The following is an 18,072-nucleotide window of genomic DNA, read 5'->3' as shown; positions in this document are numbered from 1 at the left end:
TGGACCTCATCTCTGCAGAGTATCACGTGGATCGTCACGCTCTCTCTCTCTCTCTCTCTCTCTTTCTCTCTCAACTTTGAAGAGGTGTCTGAAAAGGGAGACAGAGAGACAAAATAAAGAACATTTAAGAGAAGGAGATTGATTTTTTGAGGTCTAAGATCAATGTCACCAATAGCAAATAAATGTGAATAAATGACCATCCTCTCTTCTTCTTCTTCTTCTTCTTCCTCCCCCCAACCCAACCCAACCCACTGTGTAGCTGAATTCTGTACGTCCAACATCAGATCGGACGGCTATTGATTGTGTGGGGTCCACCTACCCTATATGGTTGGAATGTGGAGTGGGGGTATCAATTTTGATGATTTATTTGGAGTGATGGTATAAGAATCTCTATTGGTTTAAACAGTTCAATACTAATTTCAAATCATTCCCCTTAAAATAAATAAATAAAGGTCATTAAAATCAAGGGTTAATAATGAGTTGGTTCGCATGCATGTTGATCAGGATAACCCATTGATTGGTCTTAATTTATCAACCAGTCATAAAATGATAATGATAGTCAAAGGATCACAAAAATAGAAGCTGATCATCAATTATTTGTGCTTTGTGGAATAAAAAGAGATGTCATGTTGCATCAAGATCATTAGCCTTTGTATTTAGATGATGATGATTGACACAATGGAACAGAATGGACAACAGACAAAAGCATGACAATGGTGATGACGATGACAACTTGAACAGATAACCAATCTTTCAACTAACCTAGCCTCCACCGTCCCTCGAGACCAACAAGGGGTAGTACAGGAATATTCACATGTTGTCCATCAACTACGCCTTTCGGCCTGATTTTAAGCCCTGACTCACCCTCCGTGTACCAACCTTACAGAGGAATCCTTAGGTTTTCAGGTCATTGGATTCTCGTCAATGTTTGTGTTACTCAAGCCGACCACTACCCCATTGTGGTCAACTATACTATACCGAATCATTTATCCTATTACATTACTTCATCATAGGCGGATAGCGGGAATCGAACCCACGTCTTCTCCTTGACAGAAAGAAATTTTACCATTTGACCATATACGCATTTTTATGTTCTTGATACGCACATATATGTCCCCACATATATGATATATCATGTCTGGGTCATATTTGTGACGATGATATTGTTTAGTACCAAGAAGTGCTTAGTAAATACGAATTATATGCTTTCCTGTTTCCCTTGTTTTATATTGAATATGATTTGATCGGTGCACTTAGCCAATGATCTCGTGACAGTGCGTATGATGGACCACCATCACTCCCACAATCAGGATAGCTTCAAAATCTCATATTCGTAGCGAGTTTATCAATTACTATTTTTTTTTTTGTACAATCCAGAAGGATAGAGTTAACAAGATACCAAAATGAAAGTCCATACTCGGTTGGATGGTTAGGGTTACTTTGCTAGTCTATTTTGTGTATTAATTCTGAAAACAATGTGTGGACCAATAATTGTATAAATTGATTGATGAAATTATTATAGTATGACCTTAGGCTTGCATTGTCGATCTAAACTATGCTACATAACAAAGTCCATGAATTAGGGGCTAGGGTTAACTGATTAGTCTATTTATTGTACTTATACTTAGGGAACAAGGTATCATTCCCAACCGTGTCGAGCTTGAGTCACATGTGTAAAAATTGTGTAAAATCTCTTTAAATGAAATCTAAGCGTGTAAATTAAATATTTTTTTCTCTAGACAAGCGAGATTAGTGGTTAGTAATTAGTAGGTGAAGTGTTGATGATTGGAACAACATGGAATCAAATATTTCTCTCATTAACTCTACAAACAAGTTTTTCCGTAAACAATTGTGAAGAAGCAATAATTAGGATTCCTCAAGTGAAGAGGCTGAGACAACATTTTCCACCTCAATCCAACTAAAACCAGCTTCTTTCCTCAGCCCTCTTTGCATCATTAACCTCCTAACAACACTCACATCTCTCCATCTCCCATAAGATGCATACAGATTGGACAATAAAACGTACACAAACTCATCGTCACCATCCAACTTGATGACCTTTGCAGCTGCAACCTCTGCAACCCTTAGATCCCCACAATCACAACATGCACCAAGTAAAGCTCTCCATATAAACCCAAATGATCCAAACCCCATTTCATATATCATCCTTTCTGCCCTCCATACTTCTCCTCTTTGCCCAAGAAGACGAATCATGCAAGTACAATGCTCAATCGTTGGATTGATCCTATATTCCCTGACCATGGACTCAAAAAAATCTATCCCGAGCTGCAATGCAGCATCATCTCGTGCACAAGCAGATAAAACACTAAGAAATGTGATGCCGTCTGGTTCTAGGTTTCGTTCCGTCTTCAATTGCTTGAAGAGCTTAATGACTTTGCTTGCATCGCCGTTGTGAGCATAACCAGAGATCATAGCATTCCAACATACCAAATTCTTCCTGGGCAATAAATCGAATATCAATTCTGCGTTATTTACTCGTCCACACTTGGAATACATATCGATCAGAGCACTTCCAATGACTAATGATGCATCTGAACCTGACTTGATTGCACAACAATGTATTAATGACCCCCATGTTAGTGATGATAGACACGCGACTCCCCTCAAAATGCTAGAAAATGTGAACTCGTCCATTTCGATATCTTTTGAGTGCATATTAGTAAAGAAATCTAGTGCTTCGGGCATTCGTCCCCTATTCACATATCCAGCAATTATTGAATTCCATGTAGATGAATTAGGGTTTGGCATTTCTGATAAAAGCCTGATAGCATCTTTCATGTCTCCAAACTGAGCAATGCCATTGATTACTTCATTAAATGAGATTGAATCAGGGAAAGGCATCTGACCCAGAAAGCCAAAGGCCTCTTCCAGTCTTCGGTTTCCAGCACTAGCTCCTATAACTGAATTCCAGGACACCGAGTCCTTATCAACCATCTCATAAAACACCTTGATTGCCTCATCTACAGACCCACATTTTCCGTACATGTCAATCAAACAGTTCCCAATTTCGATACTTGATTTCAAACCAAATTTAACAATTTTAGAGTGGATTGACCAACCCACGTCCAAGAAACCTAAATGAGCACAAGCAGTTAACACAGCTGTAATCGTGAATGAATCCACCTGCAAATCAGACCTCTCTAACTCTGAAACCAAACTTAGTGCCTTTCGAAACTGCCCATTCTTCACATAACCACAAATCAAAGAATTCCAAGAAACCACATTTGGTTGAGGAATTTCGACAAACAGTTTGTGGGCTTCATTGAATAACTCGCATTTCACATAGAAACCAAGTAGAGCAGTGGATACAAACACATTGGAATTAAACCCAGATCTCAGAATTTGGCAATGAAGCTGCCGGCCATAATCCAAATCTGTGGAAGCTTTGATCAAGCATACCAAAGTATAACTATTCTTGCAGATAGAAGAGCTGATAGTGGGCTGTGAAACCACATTCTTTGATTGGGAATTTTTTTCATCAACAAGGCCTCTCTGAATAATACAGTATGTACTTGATATATGTTTCGAAACTACTAAATACAGTAGCTTTGGTTCTTGTATGGATCTCTTGACTCCCTCTAAAATATGAATCTTTGCATTGGAAAACATGGCTATTGAAGTCAACAGCCTATGTGCATCTTATGTAACAAGACAGTGAAGGGTATTTTTGTCATTCCACTTTCTTAAAATTCATGCAAAACACTTACCAATCATACAACCATGCAAATTCTTCGCTGTCAGGACAATATCACAAATTATCAACAAAAATCTCATCTCCAAAACCATAAATATAGTTAGTTCTTTACATATTGCTTTTCAGTATGAACCTTGATTGAATAAAATTCGAGAAAAATTATTCCAAATGCATTTTATTTGTTTCAGAATGCGGAAAAGATGCGATCTCTCTTTATATTGATAGATCAATAGTTGAAAAGAAAAACAACACACAAGTAACTATTAGAGAGTTGGCGAAAGAATTATCAGACTGAAATTCCATAATTACTGATTCTTGAGACCTCTTTTGTCAGAACATTTCTTTCTTTCTTTGCCTCAGAAGCAAGGTTGGATACCTGAAACCAGATAAACCTAATATAAACAATTTTATTGTTGGAAAAGAAGTTAAAAAAAAAAAAAAAAAAGTCGAACCACTTAGGAGTTGGATATGTCCACCAAATTTAAACTTTTCTTTTCGATGAGAAAAATACACACATCCAGATGAGCAAGTGAACCAAGGGATTGTTGGGCAAATATGATTATTACATGCAATATTCATCATGTATTAAATACAAAGATATCATCCAATTTTCCTATCCATTTGACTCTAACTGAGCCTTCCTACTGATTGATCTCTAAGCTTGAAATCTAGGTTTCTTTTGGACTTTAAGAGAGCCCATAAGAATAAGGGCAAACTCGGCTAATAGGAAGATCATATTGCCTATTTTTTCTTCTTTTCTAGTATTGAAAGAAATTTATTAGAAGAATATAATAAAAATACAAGCAAAACTATAGTGATGGAGGAAATCACTAGAAATAAGTCTTATAAAATTACAGATTTTTATTTATTTATTTATAAATAATTCAAAATTACAGCCTTCACTGACGGAAATAACAATATGAAAGGGGATCAACTTACAATGTCCAGTTTCTTCATTGTATGGTGGATCAACTTACAACCATCTTGTAGACGTAATTCTTAAATACAAAGGTAATGATTTTTTCCCATGTTATTAGCAATCAGTTTCCACTCCAATTCCTCCTGCCCTCGAGTCTTTAAGAGATCAAAATGCATATTTCCTTGAGAAACAAAACTCCTAATTTCAATGTGTGCTTCAATTCTAAAAAATTAATTGATGAAACCCAAGTCGTGTATGTCAAACTTTCTACCCAAGTCCAACATGACTCTCCCTCCCTTTGAGAGGCCCTCAGATATATAACTAACTCCTAGTGGTAAACAAAGATAGGCGGTTAGAAGAGAGGATTCCACACCTGCAAGGTTTGATATTCCTGGACACCAAATACCTTTCTCTTGGTCAGATCTAGACCTAGGCCAAAACAAGCCTCAAAACTACATGGGAGGTCCCTCAAAAATCTCATTTGTTGATAAGAAGCTCCAAAAATATCAGGATACCATCTGTAAATTGTAAATGAGAGATTTTTTAGACGGCCTATTAATTTTTTGATAAGTAGAATGAATTATATTAAAAAAGAGAACAGACTGGTTGAGATAACCAGCCATCATACAAAAGTAGTTACAAACTACATAAAGATAACACAAAGTTAATTTAAACATAAGGACTCCCATTTAAACATAAACTCATCAAAGAACACCCCTTTGAAGTCCACATCCAGTTTGCTACAAAAGAATAGGAACCCCAACACCTCCAAAATTAAATCTTGAAGATCCAAAGCATGCGCATTCAAGACTCTTCGATTCCTTTCTCTCCACGTTACCCAGCATATCGCAAAAGGGACGAGGGGCCATAGGTACTTCTTTCTACCCAAAAACACGTTATGGTTCCACTCTTAAAACAATGACAAAACTGAATTTGGAAACACCCACAAGCAATTAAAGAGACATAAAAAACGGGCCCATAAACTACGAACAGGAGGACATTGAATCATAAGTGAAAAACGGACTCCCCATTCTTATTAATCACTCAATTGCATTAGATATCATTTGCCCTAAGGCTTCTATTCCACAATATATGAGAGAGATCAGATTTTCCAGTCTCTAGCCACTAAAACTCCAAAAATAAACAACAAGAGATCCATGAACCGAAGAATGAGATCAAGGTATGCATTTTTTATAACATTTTCCCCCAAAATCCCTCCAATCAAATTAATAAGCAAGAAACCTCCAACTAACATGATTGTACATATTGACACCCAAAGATTGAAAGACATCTAAGTCTGGAATTCAAAGAGTCCAAGGAAGAGCGAAAAGATAAGAGAGAAAATAAGTATAAAATGGATAAATTTGAGGAGAAAAGTATATTTTAGAGAAACTGCTAGGTAAACGAAAGACACATAGTACGACATTGTTGTTGACGAACCATTTACCCCAAAAGACCGATCTGATGGGGAAGGCATAACTATGAATATAAGAGGGTCACAAGTCGAACTAGGGTACGATACGTAAGCACGTAATACCCAGGAGCGGAGGTGGATAACACAACACTCAACACTCCCCCTCCCCCATAAGAGTGGAAAATTCCCTCAAAGAGACTCGAACTCGTGACCTATATAAGAACTTAGCACTCTGATACCATGTTGACAACTATTAGGAGTAATAAGTTATTACTCCTAAATTACTCCTTCAGATAGGAGATCCACCACTGGGTATTGAACACTCTTGGGTGGTAATCTTATGACATGGAAAAACAAGAAACAAACAATTGTTACTAGATCTAGTGTGGAGGCTGAGTACAGAGCTATGTCACACGTATCTTATGAGCTAACCTGGTTGAGACACTTTCTTCAAGAGATAAGCTTTATAGTAAAACTACTTATGAGTCTCTTTCGTGATAAAAAAGCAACCATACACATAGCTTCTAATCTTGTGTTTCATGAGTAGACGAAACATATTGAAGTTGATTGTCACTTTGTTCGTGATAAATTCCTAAATGGTGAAATTACTACTTTTTATGTAAAGACCGAAAATCAACTTGCTGATTTGTTTACTAAGTCATTGGGTTGTAGTAAGCTTGATTATATGTGTAACAAGCATATGATATATATTCTCCAACTTGAGGGGGAGTGCTAGGAGTAATAAGATTATTAATAGGGGTAGTATTGTCTTTTATTTCTTTTGTTATTTTGCTTACAATACATAATACATTGTGCGGCTAAGGTTTGAGTCAATTCGACTCCTCCCACATTTCTCCAATATCTTCTATTTACCTTCTCAAACTCTTAATCTACAACAACCATTTACCCCAAAAGAACAATCTGATGGGGAAGACGCAACTATGAATATAAGAGGGTCATGGGTCAAACTGGGGCACGATACGTGAGCACGTGACATGCGGGAGCGAAGGCGAATAACACAACACTCAACACTCCCTCTCACCCATAAAGATAGAAAATTCCTTCAAGGAGACTCAAACCCGTGACCTATATGAACCCAGCACTCTAATACCATATTGATAATCATTTACCCTAAAAGACCGATATGTTGGAGCAGGGGAGAACTATGAATATAAGAGGGTCACGGGTCGAACTAGAGCACGACATGTGTGCACATGATACTTGGGAGCAGAGGCAAATAACACAACACTCAACAATTGTGACCCTAGAATTGAAAAACCAAGATCCCACACCCAAATCCCTCAAATTAGGTAAAATTACCAAAGTGACATCCTAAAAAAATGCACCAAACTAAACCCAATTCACCCCCTTTGAAAGGCAATCCATTTAAAATATTAAATGACCACATCCCAGAGATTTAGGATCAAAGTTGGGAACTAGGGCGACAACCCCTACTTCAGACCTTTAGGTACCCCTTAAAACCTCATAAAAATGACAAGCATTCTTTAACAAACTGTTTTTTCATAGTTAAAATTTTATTAGAGAAAAGGCAGGGTGCATTCTTTAACAAACTTAAAACAGGAAATTTAAAAAATGTGATATCTTGCCAACAGGGGGAAAAAACTGCAAGCTATAAATTTGTTTTAAAGAGATGAGATGCATATTTGCTTTTTTTCTATCAAGGAGAAAATGTTATGGTCTTTGAGATTAATAGTGCCTACCATAGGGATCATCTGCGAGGAAAAGTAAAAACCTGCAAGGTAGAGACAGAAGATAAACTCTTGCGATGGAATTTCCAGTCAAGAGTACACATTGCTATGCTTTTGGAAGCTGGACAGTAAATTATACAGCACGAGTACCGATGTCCAACATATGTCAATGGGGCACAAACCTCATTGTAACATATATTTGGACCATTACCCTCATCTCTACCTTAACGACTCAGGCATCAAAAGCCAGTATAGAACACTCGAAGCTAGCAGCACTGAATGCATATCCAGCAGCTTTTGAGCTAAAGACTGGAAGATCATGGAGAAAGCCCTAATGTTCTGTTACATACTAGGAACAATGTGAAGAAACAGCTCATAGCTCATATTACAAGTCCTTAGGAGCAGCGTCATACAGTCAATCTGTGTGTATTTTATATTTTTCTTAATGGTAAGCAATCAGCAATGTATTAAAAATCCAATGGAATATATATTTGTCAAATTGGTCGAACTATGTTTGGATCCTGGTTCAATTATGTTGGACCAATGTATGTCCATTAAAAAACTTAAAAACAAGCATATATTTTTCCTAATATACGTTTCTTTATAATCATAAAAGGATAGAACTCAAAATAGCCAATGGTTCATTACATTATGACCATTTTTAGAGGAGTATTTTCAGATATTTCTTAATGAACTTATTGGCAACTTCTCTATTATATCCATATTGAGAAGAAAACAGATTCTTGTTCCAAGCGTCCTTTTACAACAAAAGGTCTCATCTTTAAAAGTAAACGCTTTTGTGAGGGAAGAAATTGTAACAAAGCTGAAAAAGTAAGGCTTGTGGGGAGTAGTTTCAACTTTAAGGTAGTATCTATAAGACTATGAATAGTACTTGGGTTTTTGAGGTATGCCCGGTAAAAGACTCTTTATTTATTAATTGCACCGAGACTTCTTGTTTATAAGGAAGAAGAATCAAATAACAGTTATCATAATTTTTAATCTCAATTTTTTGTCGTCTCACTACAAATGATATTGAGATGACTGACTAGACAGGATCTTTTTTCCAAAATCATTGAACCAGAAAGTGGAGAAAAGAAAAGTTCTCTCAGTGTTGGCATCTCGTTTCACGAGATGTCTCGTTCTCGGATGATTTTTGGAACCATGACAACAATCATAGTATAGAAGTTATAAGAGCCCAGCTACACAGCATTGGCTCTTTGCAGATGTAAGTAACATTTTTTCCCCAACTTGGTTGAAACTGAAAGACTTAAACTCGATTATGGACAAGTTCTACAAAATCCAAGGACAAGTGGTACAAATCCATAAGAATTTGCATTAGGAAAAAAAAAACAATTCATTTTGGGGATAAGGCGCATGTGCAAAGAAAAATATTTGGATATATAAATAGCAATCGAAACATCCAAAACCAAAACTTTACAACGAGAACAAGTGGTGGAGAAGGTGGAGAAAGTGTATCCAAAAGGTGGTCATAGATAAATTTTATCTCGAGTAGAGTGAAAAGTATTGATTAGTTGCTGCTAAACATGTGTATCCAATGTCCCTTTTTTAATGCCAGAAACTTGATTAAGTTCTAGTGGAGGAAGAGGAACAAAAAAACGAAAGAATCACAGTTCACTCAATTAAATGGAAGAGCAAATTTGTAGAGGATCGGGTCTGTTAAGCTCCATGAGATGTATCTTGCTCTGTTGGATAATCGTCAAAGAGAATGATAAGCCTAACTGGTCAAAATACTCAAAGCACAATCCACCATCTTTATCACCACAACACAATTTCTACAATGGTATCTCATATTTTCTTTGATCATCAACTCGAAAACATAAGTTTAAGAATTCATGAATGATAACTGATAAAGTATTATAGACATGAAAATAAATCAATAATACATCAGACACAAATATCGAGCCCTTCCTAACCCATAAATGGATTCACCACATTACTATGACCAAATCTCATCTGATTTCCTGATTTTCTGGCAACATTGATAAATTCTCTTTCCAAACAATAGTATCAAAACCGAACAATCTTGCAAAGCAAGAGACCAATTGCTCATGAATCACTTCTTCAGCAGGAAGTAGCTTCTCTGTCTCTCTTCTTAAAGATGTGACTCCTTTATTAGCAATTCCACAAGGTACAATGTGCTTAAAGTAGTTCAAATCAGGATCGATATTAAATGCCAATCCATGAGAAGTAATTCCAGATGAAATTTGAACCCCAATTGCACCGATTTTTCTGTCTCCAACCCACACCCCTGTCTCACATTTGCTTCCAACGTGAGCCCTCACACCATATAGAGATGCCAATTCAATCATCGTCAATTCAAGATTTTCTACATATTTCCGAGCACCTAATCCAATATCCCTTAGAGAAATAATAGGGTATAGGATGGCTTGATGAGGTCCATGAAATGTTATGTCTCCCCCTCTTTGTGTGTAGTGAAGCTCGGCTCCCATTGTTTGAAGGTCAGCCTCAGGCACTAGTAAATTGTGATAGGTTCGTCGTTTCCCAAGTGTATATGTAGGTGGGTGTTGTAGGGACAAGATAGTATCTGAAATTTTACCAAATTTTCTATCTGAGACAAGCTTCTCTTGGAGCTTAAGTGCGTCAAAGTAGTTGATAGTACCCATCTTCCAGACAACAAGACTTCGTTGTAATCTTGTTTCCTGTAAATCGTCATATACCTAATGTTAGATTTTTATCACAGTTATTAAGAGAGGGAAACACTAGCTTATATGTACAAGATTATTAACAAAGATGAGTGCTAATATCCAAGACTTCATGGGGATATTAGCATCCACCAAAACCATGTTTCCTCCATAAATACCCCTCAAAAAGGGTTATTATTTGTCTTTTCGTACAAAAAAAATAAGTGTATTATAGTAATCGCTCAATATCATTTTTGTAAATATCACAAAGTCAAAATGAGTTTAAAAAATCTCATTTAGCAACAATCATAAAACCCTTCCATTTTGTACTAAAAGATAAAATAAGAGTTTTTTGACAGGTATTTAGGGAAGAAACGTGATTGGAAGGGACGCAAACGTCTCTATGAAGATTTTGACATTACACTATCCCACTAACAAAAGGAATGAGATATAAAAGACGATATAGTAAACATTTTGCTAAGAAAGGGTCAAGAAACATGCGTAAAAGAAACAAAATAGATAAAGCAAAACGTAGCCCTAGTACCCACCTAAACAAAAATCCTAAAAAATAGGTCCAAAAACACTACGATAAGATCAGCCAACAGAAAGTGAGGGCTTTAATACTCCAATTGACATTGGGCATTTGGGAATCCTTCCCTTAAAAAATCATCACGTTTTTTTTTTTTTTTCCTTCTAAGGGCCCAATAAACCATAATTAGGAGTTTCATATTGTCTCAGAATGTCTCTCCTGAGATATTCTAATTTCGATCAAGACCAGACGAAACATTGAAAATTGTCGAGGTTAAAAACACCTCCAATCCCCAAACTTTGAATGTTTCGCCTAGTCTCAGCTGAAATCAAAATATATCAGCAGAGACATTCTGAGACAATGCGAAACCCCTAACTATGTTTATAAACCCCCTTGAAAGGAAAAGAACATGAGGACTTTTAAGGAGAAGGAGCTTCAATTCTCAATGTTATTTGAATTATTCAAACCTTCAATCTTTGTTGGAATGATCTTATCATAGAGTTTATGGACCGATATTTTAAGGATTTGTGTTAGGTGGGAGTCAGTGACTCTTGCGAGATCTACTGCTACATTGTGTTTTATGTCTTTCGTTTCTTAGTTGATTTCTTTTACGCAAGTCTTCTTGGCCAATCTCTTTCTCTCTCTCAGCAAAATGGTTACCATACCTCCATTTGTATCTCATTCATTTCGTTAGTATGGGGATGTTAACATCCTCTACAACCATGTTTCTTCCATAAATACCCCCCAAAAGACTCCTATTTTATTGTTTAATACAAAATTGAAGGGTTTTATAACCGTTGCTAAATGAGATTTTTACTTTAAGGTATTTACAAAAATGGTATTGAGCAATAACTATAATACACTAACTATTTTCTGGAGCAAACATGGTTGTGGTGGATGTTAATGTCCCCATGAAGTCTTGGACATTAACACTCATCTTTATTAATAATTTTGTGCATATAATTTGGTGTCCTCTCTCTTAATAACAATGTGATAAAAATCTAACATTAGACGTATCATGATTTACAAAAAATAAGATTACAACGAAACCTCGTGGTTTGGAAGATGGGTACTATCAACTACTTTGACACACTTAAGCTCCAGGAGAAGCTCGTCTCAGATAGAAAATTGGATAGAATTTCAAACTCTCTTATCTATCCTTATAACGTCCACATATAAATACACTTGGGAAAAAATGAACTATTACAATTTACTAGTGACTGAGGTTGACCTTCAAACTATAAGAGTCAAGCTTCACTACTCATAGAGGAAGACGTAACATTTTATGGTTCACATAAAGCATCTTATACCCCGTTATTTCTCCAAGGGATATTGGATGAGGTGCTCGAAATACAAAGAAAATCTTGATTGGTGATGATCGAATTGGCATCTATATATGGTGTCTTGGACTTTAACCAACTTAGAAAGCTAGCACCTTCCAATCTCTAGGTGTAATAGATAAGCTTTGGCAAATTCCTTATTCCTTAAACCCTTTATTGGCCCTCCCTGTCTGAGTAATATTCTTCCCTCGAGAATGATACCCCTTTCGCTCCCGTTAACATAGCTTGGGTTATCAAGGTCATTCTCCTTAATATTTACATTGACCGTCTATTTTTCCCCTTCTAACATTTACATGTCCAATCAACTTATCTATAGTAAAAAAACCTCAATGACCCCCTAGACTATCAACCCGTAAAACAACTTTCCCCTCATAATTGAAACATGGAAGCTCCAACATGATTTTTTCAATGAACGACCATCGGGGATAACAAATTACACGTAATCCAAGACCATTGATGGATACACCAGTAATACCATCCAACGTCAAACAAAGCTAAACTCACGACTGGGAACAATTTTTATATATATATAAGAAAAAGTTTCATCAACAAGGAGAAACTTTAAGGATCAAATGACAAGATTCCACCAGTTAAGTAGCGTAAGCAACTGACCTGTGATCGAAAATGAGATGCTTCTCTACTAGGAAGTTCTCCGAGGAAATCTTTCAAACCTGATACAACACAAACTATTTCTTTGAGAAAACACCAAAAGAAAATTGTGTTCTTGCAAATTCAATACACTCAAGGTAAGTTTGTAAGGGAAAATATTTCTGTACCTCTTGCTCGTCTTTCAATCTTATAAGCAGAATGGATAACACCTTGAATCTGATTCCCTGCTTGTCTGCATTGGAATATCCAAAGTGTAAATAAAAGAAATTAGTAAACTTACTGGTACATAGAAGTCATCAATGCAGTGTTCTCAACCTATAGCAACGAACCTAAGTTTGGTTCTTCCCCGCCTCATCTCCTCTTCTGCTTGTAAAGCCCGCTTCTGGAACCAATAATTAGATATTTTAAGTAATGACTGTAAAAGTTTATGTAGTACAACTGAGAACAGACAAGTTGATGTAAGCATATGAATTAATCGGTATGGTATGTTGCAAGACAGCTCAAGGAGCTTGACAGAAGATAAAACTTAAAAGAAATTGTGGATATCACATGCATTTGCCTGCGATTCAGAAAATATAAGGGACTGTTATCATGTGAAGTTTGCCAAGTTTCATACACCTTCATGAACATATTATCTGTCAATCAACATAATATCGTTAAGGGTTCTCTTTGATTTGTACATCGGCCATGCCTTTGTTCCTTAGAACATCAGATGCAAATTTTTAAAGGGGTACACTATAGTGTGCTTGAGGTTAACCAAGACCGGACGAAATTGGGCAGTGAGAAACTAAGTAGTTCACTGAATATTCTTAAATGAATCACATCCAAGGATATCATATGACATACTCATTTGGGCCCAGTGACCCCATGAACTTTTTGGCCCACCCCCAGTGGCGATACACAAAAAAAATCAGCTTGATTGATCATCTCTATCCATTGGAATTGAGCATATTTCATAATAAAAGAGGACCATGGGTGAAAAAAAACACGTTTCAAGCCCTTGATAAAAAGTGCGAAAACTCAATGGCTAAAAATACCAAATAGGTGAGCAATACATTGATTCTGTCAATGGGCCTGAAAGAGTGTGCCACGTCACATTTTAGAATTAGTCTTAGTAACTAAAAGGGCTTTTTCTCCCACGGGGGGGGGGGGGGGGGGGGGGGGGGGGGGGGGGGGGGCGGGGTTGGGGAGGGAATTTAACATAGCAGAATCTATTTAATAGTGGATTAATCAAGCCTCAAGATGAAACCCAATTCCGTATTAATACTGAAGGGATTCACATTGATTAGTATGTCATGACATGTCTATATTCCTTCGCACATTAGAAGATGCATGCTGCAACCATATAAAAAATGTGGCCCTGGTTTAGCTCATCTTAGATGTGTGATGCGAATATATAAATAAAATGGTAAACAAAGAATTAGTTATAAAAGGACTAAATTGTTAGATAAACATGGAGCGTTTCACGTGTACAGATAAATGGTATGTATGAATTTGCATGTGGCACGAAAATAGCTAAAGGAGTACCATAGTGTAAATGTGGTGCACCAAGCAAAAATAAATAAAAAATCCTTGGCTTGCATTGATGAGTTAGTACGGCCAGGTTTATGGTCCCTAGCACTTCAGAGTTCAGATACAACCATCTGTTTTACGGTGGATATTCTTAGTGTGCCAATATTTGGAGCAGCTTGGTTTTTTTTGTAACTTCTCTTCCAAGAAATGTTGGCAAATTTACCGTCTTCCTTGACATAAAAGTTTGAGCCTCCCATCCCAATGCCATGTGGCACATAGTCCCATGAATGTTTTTTGGAAGTATGGATGAAATAAGATGAGAACAAACTAAGTAGCTGCAAGATTTGTTTTGGAACTTTAACATAGAAAGATTCTTTTACTAGTGCCTCAACAAAGGCTCGTGAGTATATTAAAGTTCTGGTTTTCAATTCCAACTTACTGTTAAGAGACAATGAAAACTGATTTAGATTAGCCAAATCCAAACTCTCTCAAACTGAGATGTAATCATGAAAATTGTTGAAACATGGAAAACCAGTTGAAGCTCTACAATGAAAATTCAAACATCTTAAATAGTGTTACATCATGTGAGTACAGCTAGGAAAATATCTTAAATAGTGTTACAGTATCAATCAAATGAAGAGGTTTACCTCCAATTTTTCACTTTCAGCCTTCACAAGGTCGACAGATTGTCGCAAATCCTTCAATTTGGCATCAGCTCTAGAAAGCAAGGACTGTACCCACAAAGAAAAAAAAATTCAAGTATTTTCACATCAAAGTTTACACTTTACACTCACTGAATTACAAAGTAACAAGTGTTGTTTAGGTAGATTTGTGACTAATGATGGGTAACAAACCAATCATCCCATACTCTATGATACTGGGCAACCATGGCATATCATATAGAAAATAAAGAGTATTCATATTAAATTAATATGAAGCAAGACAACATATGATCTTTCGTCAAAACATTCAAGGAATGGATGAATAAGGCCAGAATAATCTTCACCCAGCAATGCTCAATCGGTATGCCAAAATCAAGAACAATTTCATCTCCATATTTAGGTGATAGAATCTAAATTCTAATGTTTCATTGTCTAATTCTAATAATTTTTAATAGATAGAGAATGCCAATTATAAACTCATTTTGTTTATATGTTTTTTTATAAACATAAGTAAAAGCATAGTGAATTATACATATATTTTTTTAGGTTTCCAAAATTGTTAAAGATATAATATTAAGTCTTTTAAATAGGATATCGAAGTTGACAGAAATAAGTTATTAACATTCCCATCAAATTCAACTTTATTTATATTGCAATATCTCTATACTGAGGGTTGGATAGAAAGAAAGGGGCAAACATATTGTAGAATTAAACTAGTACCAGACTCAGAATCTGTCCCTTTTTGAGCTTTCTATTGTTTCTGTCTATTTATTTTAAGAGAGATTCCATTGCCGCACCAACTTTTGCTAATGCCACCCCAATTCATATGTAAATCACCAAAGAATTAGCACATATCTTGTGGTAGCATTAGCAAAAGTTGGTGTAGCAATAGAAGCTGTCTATTTTAATAGCCCTTAAAATCCAAGCCATCCAAAATTTCATAAAGAATCCAATACGATGAGCAACTATAAGCTAAATTAAATCTGTAAGTAACATCATTTATGCCTACCTCTTCACTCACGAAAAGGCGTAAGGTGTTGTTTGTTAAGAAACGCCTTGGCCCTACATGTAGGAAAGAACTAAGGTCAAGAAACAAAATTTTTGAACAAATCATTTAGGATGGGTAATATTTGGTGGCTGTAACAATGCAAATTATATGGCATGTAAAACTACATTTATAACCCAGCTTTTAATCGATAAGCATCATAAATTGCCGTCAGTTCTTGACTCTAAAGTCTAAACACATAATCATCAACCATCCATTTTAGATGATTAATACACCCTTTGCATAAAATGCACATGCAAAAAAACCAAGGTCCTTGAAAGGATTAGAAAATTCTTTTGTCTCATTGTATGGATACTTTAGTCATGGAGGGTAACTCATGCAGTAATTTCTCATTCATTGCCCTTTTTCTTGGACTTTGTGAGATGATACTTTTCTAGATTTCAAGCTAATTGAATTCTTCCCTTTTCACTCCATGTACTATTTGTCGGTTGACACTCCAAGGTATTCTACAAGAAAGACAATTTAATTTAGAAGCTAATTCCCTTTTTTGAATGCAAGTCCATTGGGAATGAGGGGAATAGAAAGCTCTTTTTTTACAAGGAACAAAAAGGTGTTCGACGATAAAAAAGACAACATAAAAAAAGGTATTCTTCAAGATAAGAGCATTTTGTATTCAAATTACTCATGATCATCGATCTTGCTAGAATTCAGGGGTTGTCAATTTGATCATTAAATGTTTAGATGGGATAGTTTGATTGGGGGCACAAACTTTGTGTATTTTTTTCTTCTCTCTTTTTGGAGGCCCCTTCCGGATCCCCCTTAGTAGCAACTAGGTTCTTTGTATTGTTATTTGTTTTTCTCCTCCTAATAAGTTATAACATCTCCTTTTTATGCACATAAAAACAAATATTTTTTTTTTAAAGCACTTAGTTACACCCATGAATCAGAAAATAAGAAACTTTTTCGAATGTATTGTGCCCATTCGATAGATGAATAGTAATGAAGAATAAGCATCTAGAAGGAAGGGGGGGGGAGGGGAACAAATCCGTTTGAAATGGGTTTTAGTTTCCATTACATGTACTTTCTATCTTTGTAGTTTATAATTTAAATTTACCTTGTTTTAAGGAATATAGTTGAAGTTGATTTCAGTTTTGAGACTACTTAGCGTGATTGAAATTTTTACTGGTTATGAGTTGATTAATTACTGAACTCACCAATAAATCATACCAATGAAATTTTAAAAAAAAAATCATAAAGACGTACTTTTTAATACCAAAACTCCCAACCCAACTGCAGTGGCACCTGTAATCGTCGGATTCGAAGCAGCCAGAACGATACCGTCTGCAACAAAATCCAAAATCAAAAACAAATACCAATTAGAATTGAGAAAATTCTCATGTTAATTACCATGTTATCTACACTTCAGCTATCTTATAATGCAAAAGAAACAAACCTTTTAATTTTCCAAAGAAAAGATCCTCATAGCCATCAAATTCGGACTTGAAATCTTGTAACAAATCCTAAAAAGATCCACATTGCAGGTGCTATCAACAGAATTAATTAAATCTTCGACACAAATAAATTAATTATTCAATTTGATTTTGGAGATCTTACTAGGGTTTGATGGAGGTGAGCAGAAGAAGTGGAGCGAATTTCAGAAAACCGAGATCTGGTGACTTCGACAGCGGAATCGAAAGTCTCTTCTAGGGTTTTTTGGAAAAACTGACCTTGTTGGACTACGTATTCGATCCATGGAGTCGCCATTTTCAGAACTTCACTTCGTAGTTTGGAGAAAGCTTAGTCGAATATATATGGTAAAATGATATGTGTTGTGTGCCCATCGTAGAGCTGTCTATGGATCGGATTCGTATCGGATTGGTGATAAATTGGTACCGATCCGATACGAAATTTATTATATCCCATCTGATTCACTGGCTCCTTTGATTTTCTTGACTTACACTAATCATAAAAGATTAAGGGCTATTAGACTCATA

General features: G+C 36.0%; 2 protein-coding genes across 3 annotated transcripts; both read right to left on the bottom strand.

The window, feature by feature from the left end:
* Positions 1-1,218: 1,218 nt before the first annotated feature.
* LOC147389378 (Pentatricopeptide repeat (PPR) superfamily protein) lies at positions 1,219-3,650 on the bottom strand. Its single transcript, XM_086417605.1, has one exon. The coding sequence runs from the start codon at positions 3,628-3,630 to the stop codon at positions 1,867-1,869; it is 1,764 nt and encodes a 587-aa protein (XP_086273731.1). The 5' UTR covers positions 3,631-3,650; the 3' UTR covers positions 1,219-1,866.
* A 126-nt stretch (positions 3,651-3,776) lies between these two features.
* LOC147389377 (octanoyltransferase LIP2, mitochondrial-like) lies at positions 3,777-18,044 on the bottom strand. Of its 2 annotated transcripts, none has more exons than XM_086417607.1 (9): positions 17,693-18,029; positions 17,532-17,598; positions 17,342-17,419; positions 16,082-16,134; positions 15,058-15,141; positions 13,228-13,280; positions 13,066-13,130; positions 12,902-12,960; positions 3,777-4,091 (listed from the first exon to the last, which is right to left on the bottom strand). In XM_086417607.1, exons 1-9 carry the CDS (start codon positions 17,840-17,842, stop codon positions 4,002-4,004), a joined length of 699 nt encoding a protein of 232 aa, XP_086273733.1. In that variant the 5' UTR covers positions 17,843-18,029; the 3' UTR covers positions 3,777-4,001. The 2 variants fall into 2 exon arrangements, with proteins under 2 accessions (XP_086273733.1, XP_086273732.1); XM_086417606.1 differs by lacking the exon at positions 3,777-4,091 and adding an exon at positions 9,548-10,438 and having other exon boundaries at positions 17,693-18,044.
* Positions 18,045-18,072: the final 28 nt, after the last annotated feature.

The sequence above is a fragment of the Akebia trifoliata genome, chromosome 12 (genome assembly GCF_017979445.1).
Source record: "Akebia trifoliata isolate Shusen 1 chromosome 12, ASM1797944v1, whole genome shotgun sequence".
NCBI lineage: Eukaryota > Viridiplantae > Streptophyta > Magnoliopsida > Ranunculales > Lardizabalaceae > Akebia > Akebia trifoliata.
This window is presented reverse-complemented; position numbering and strand designations above follow the sequence as displayed.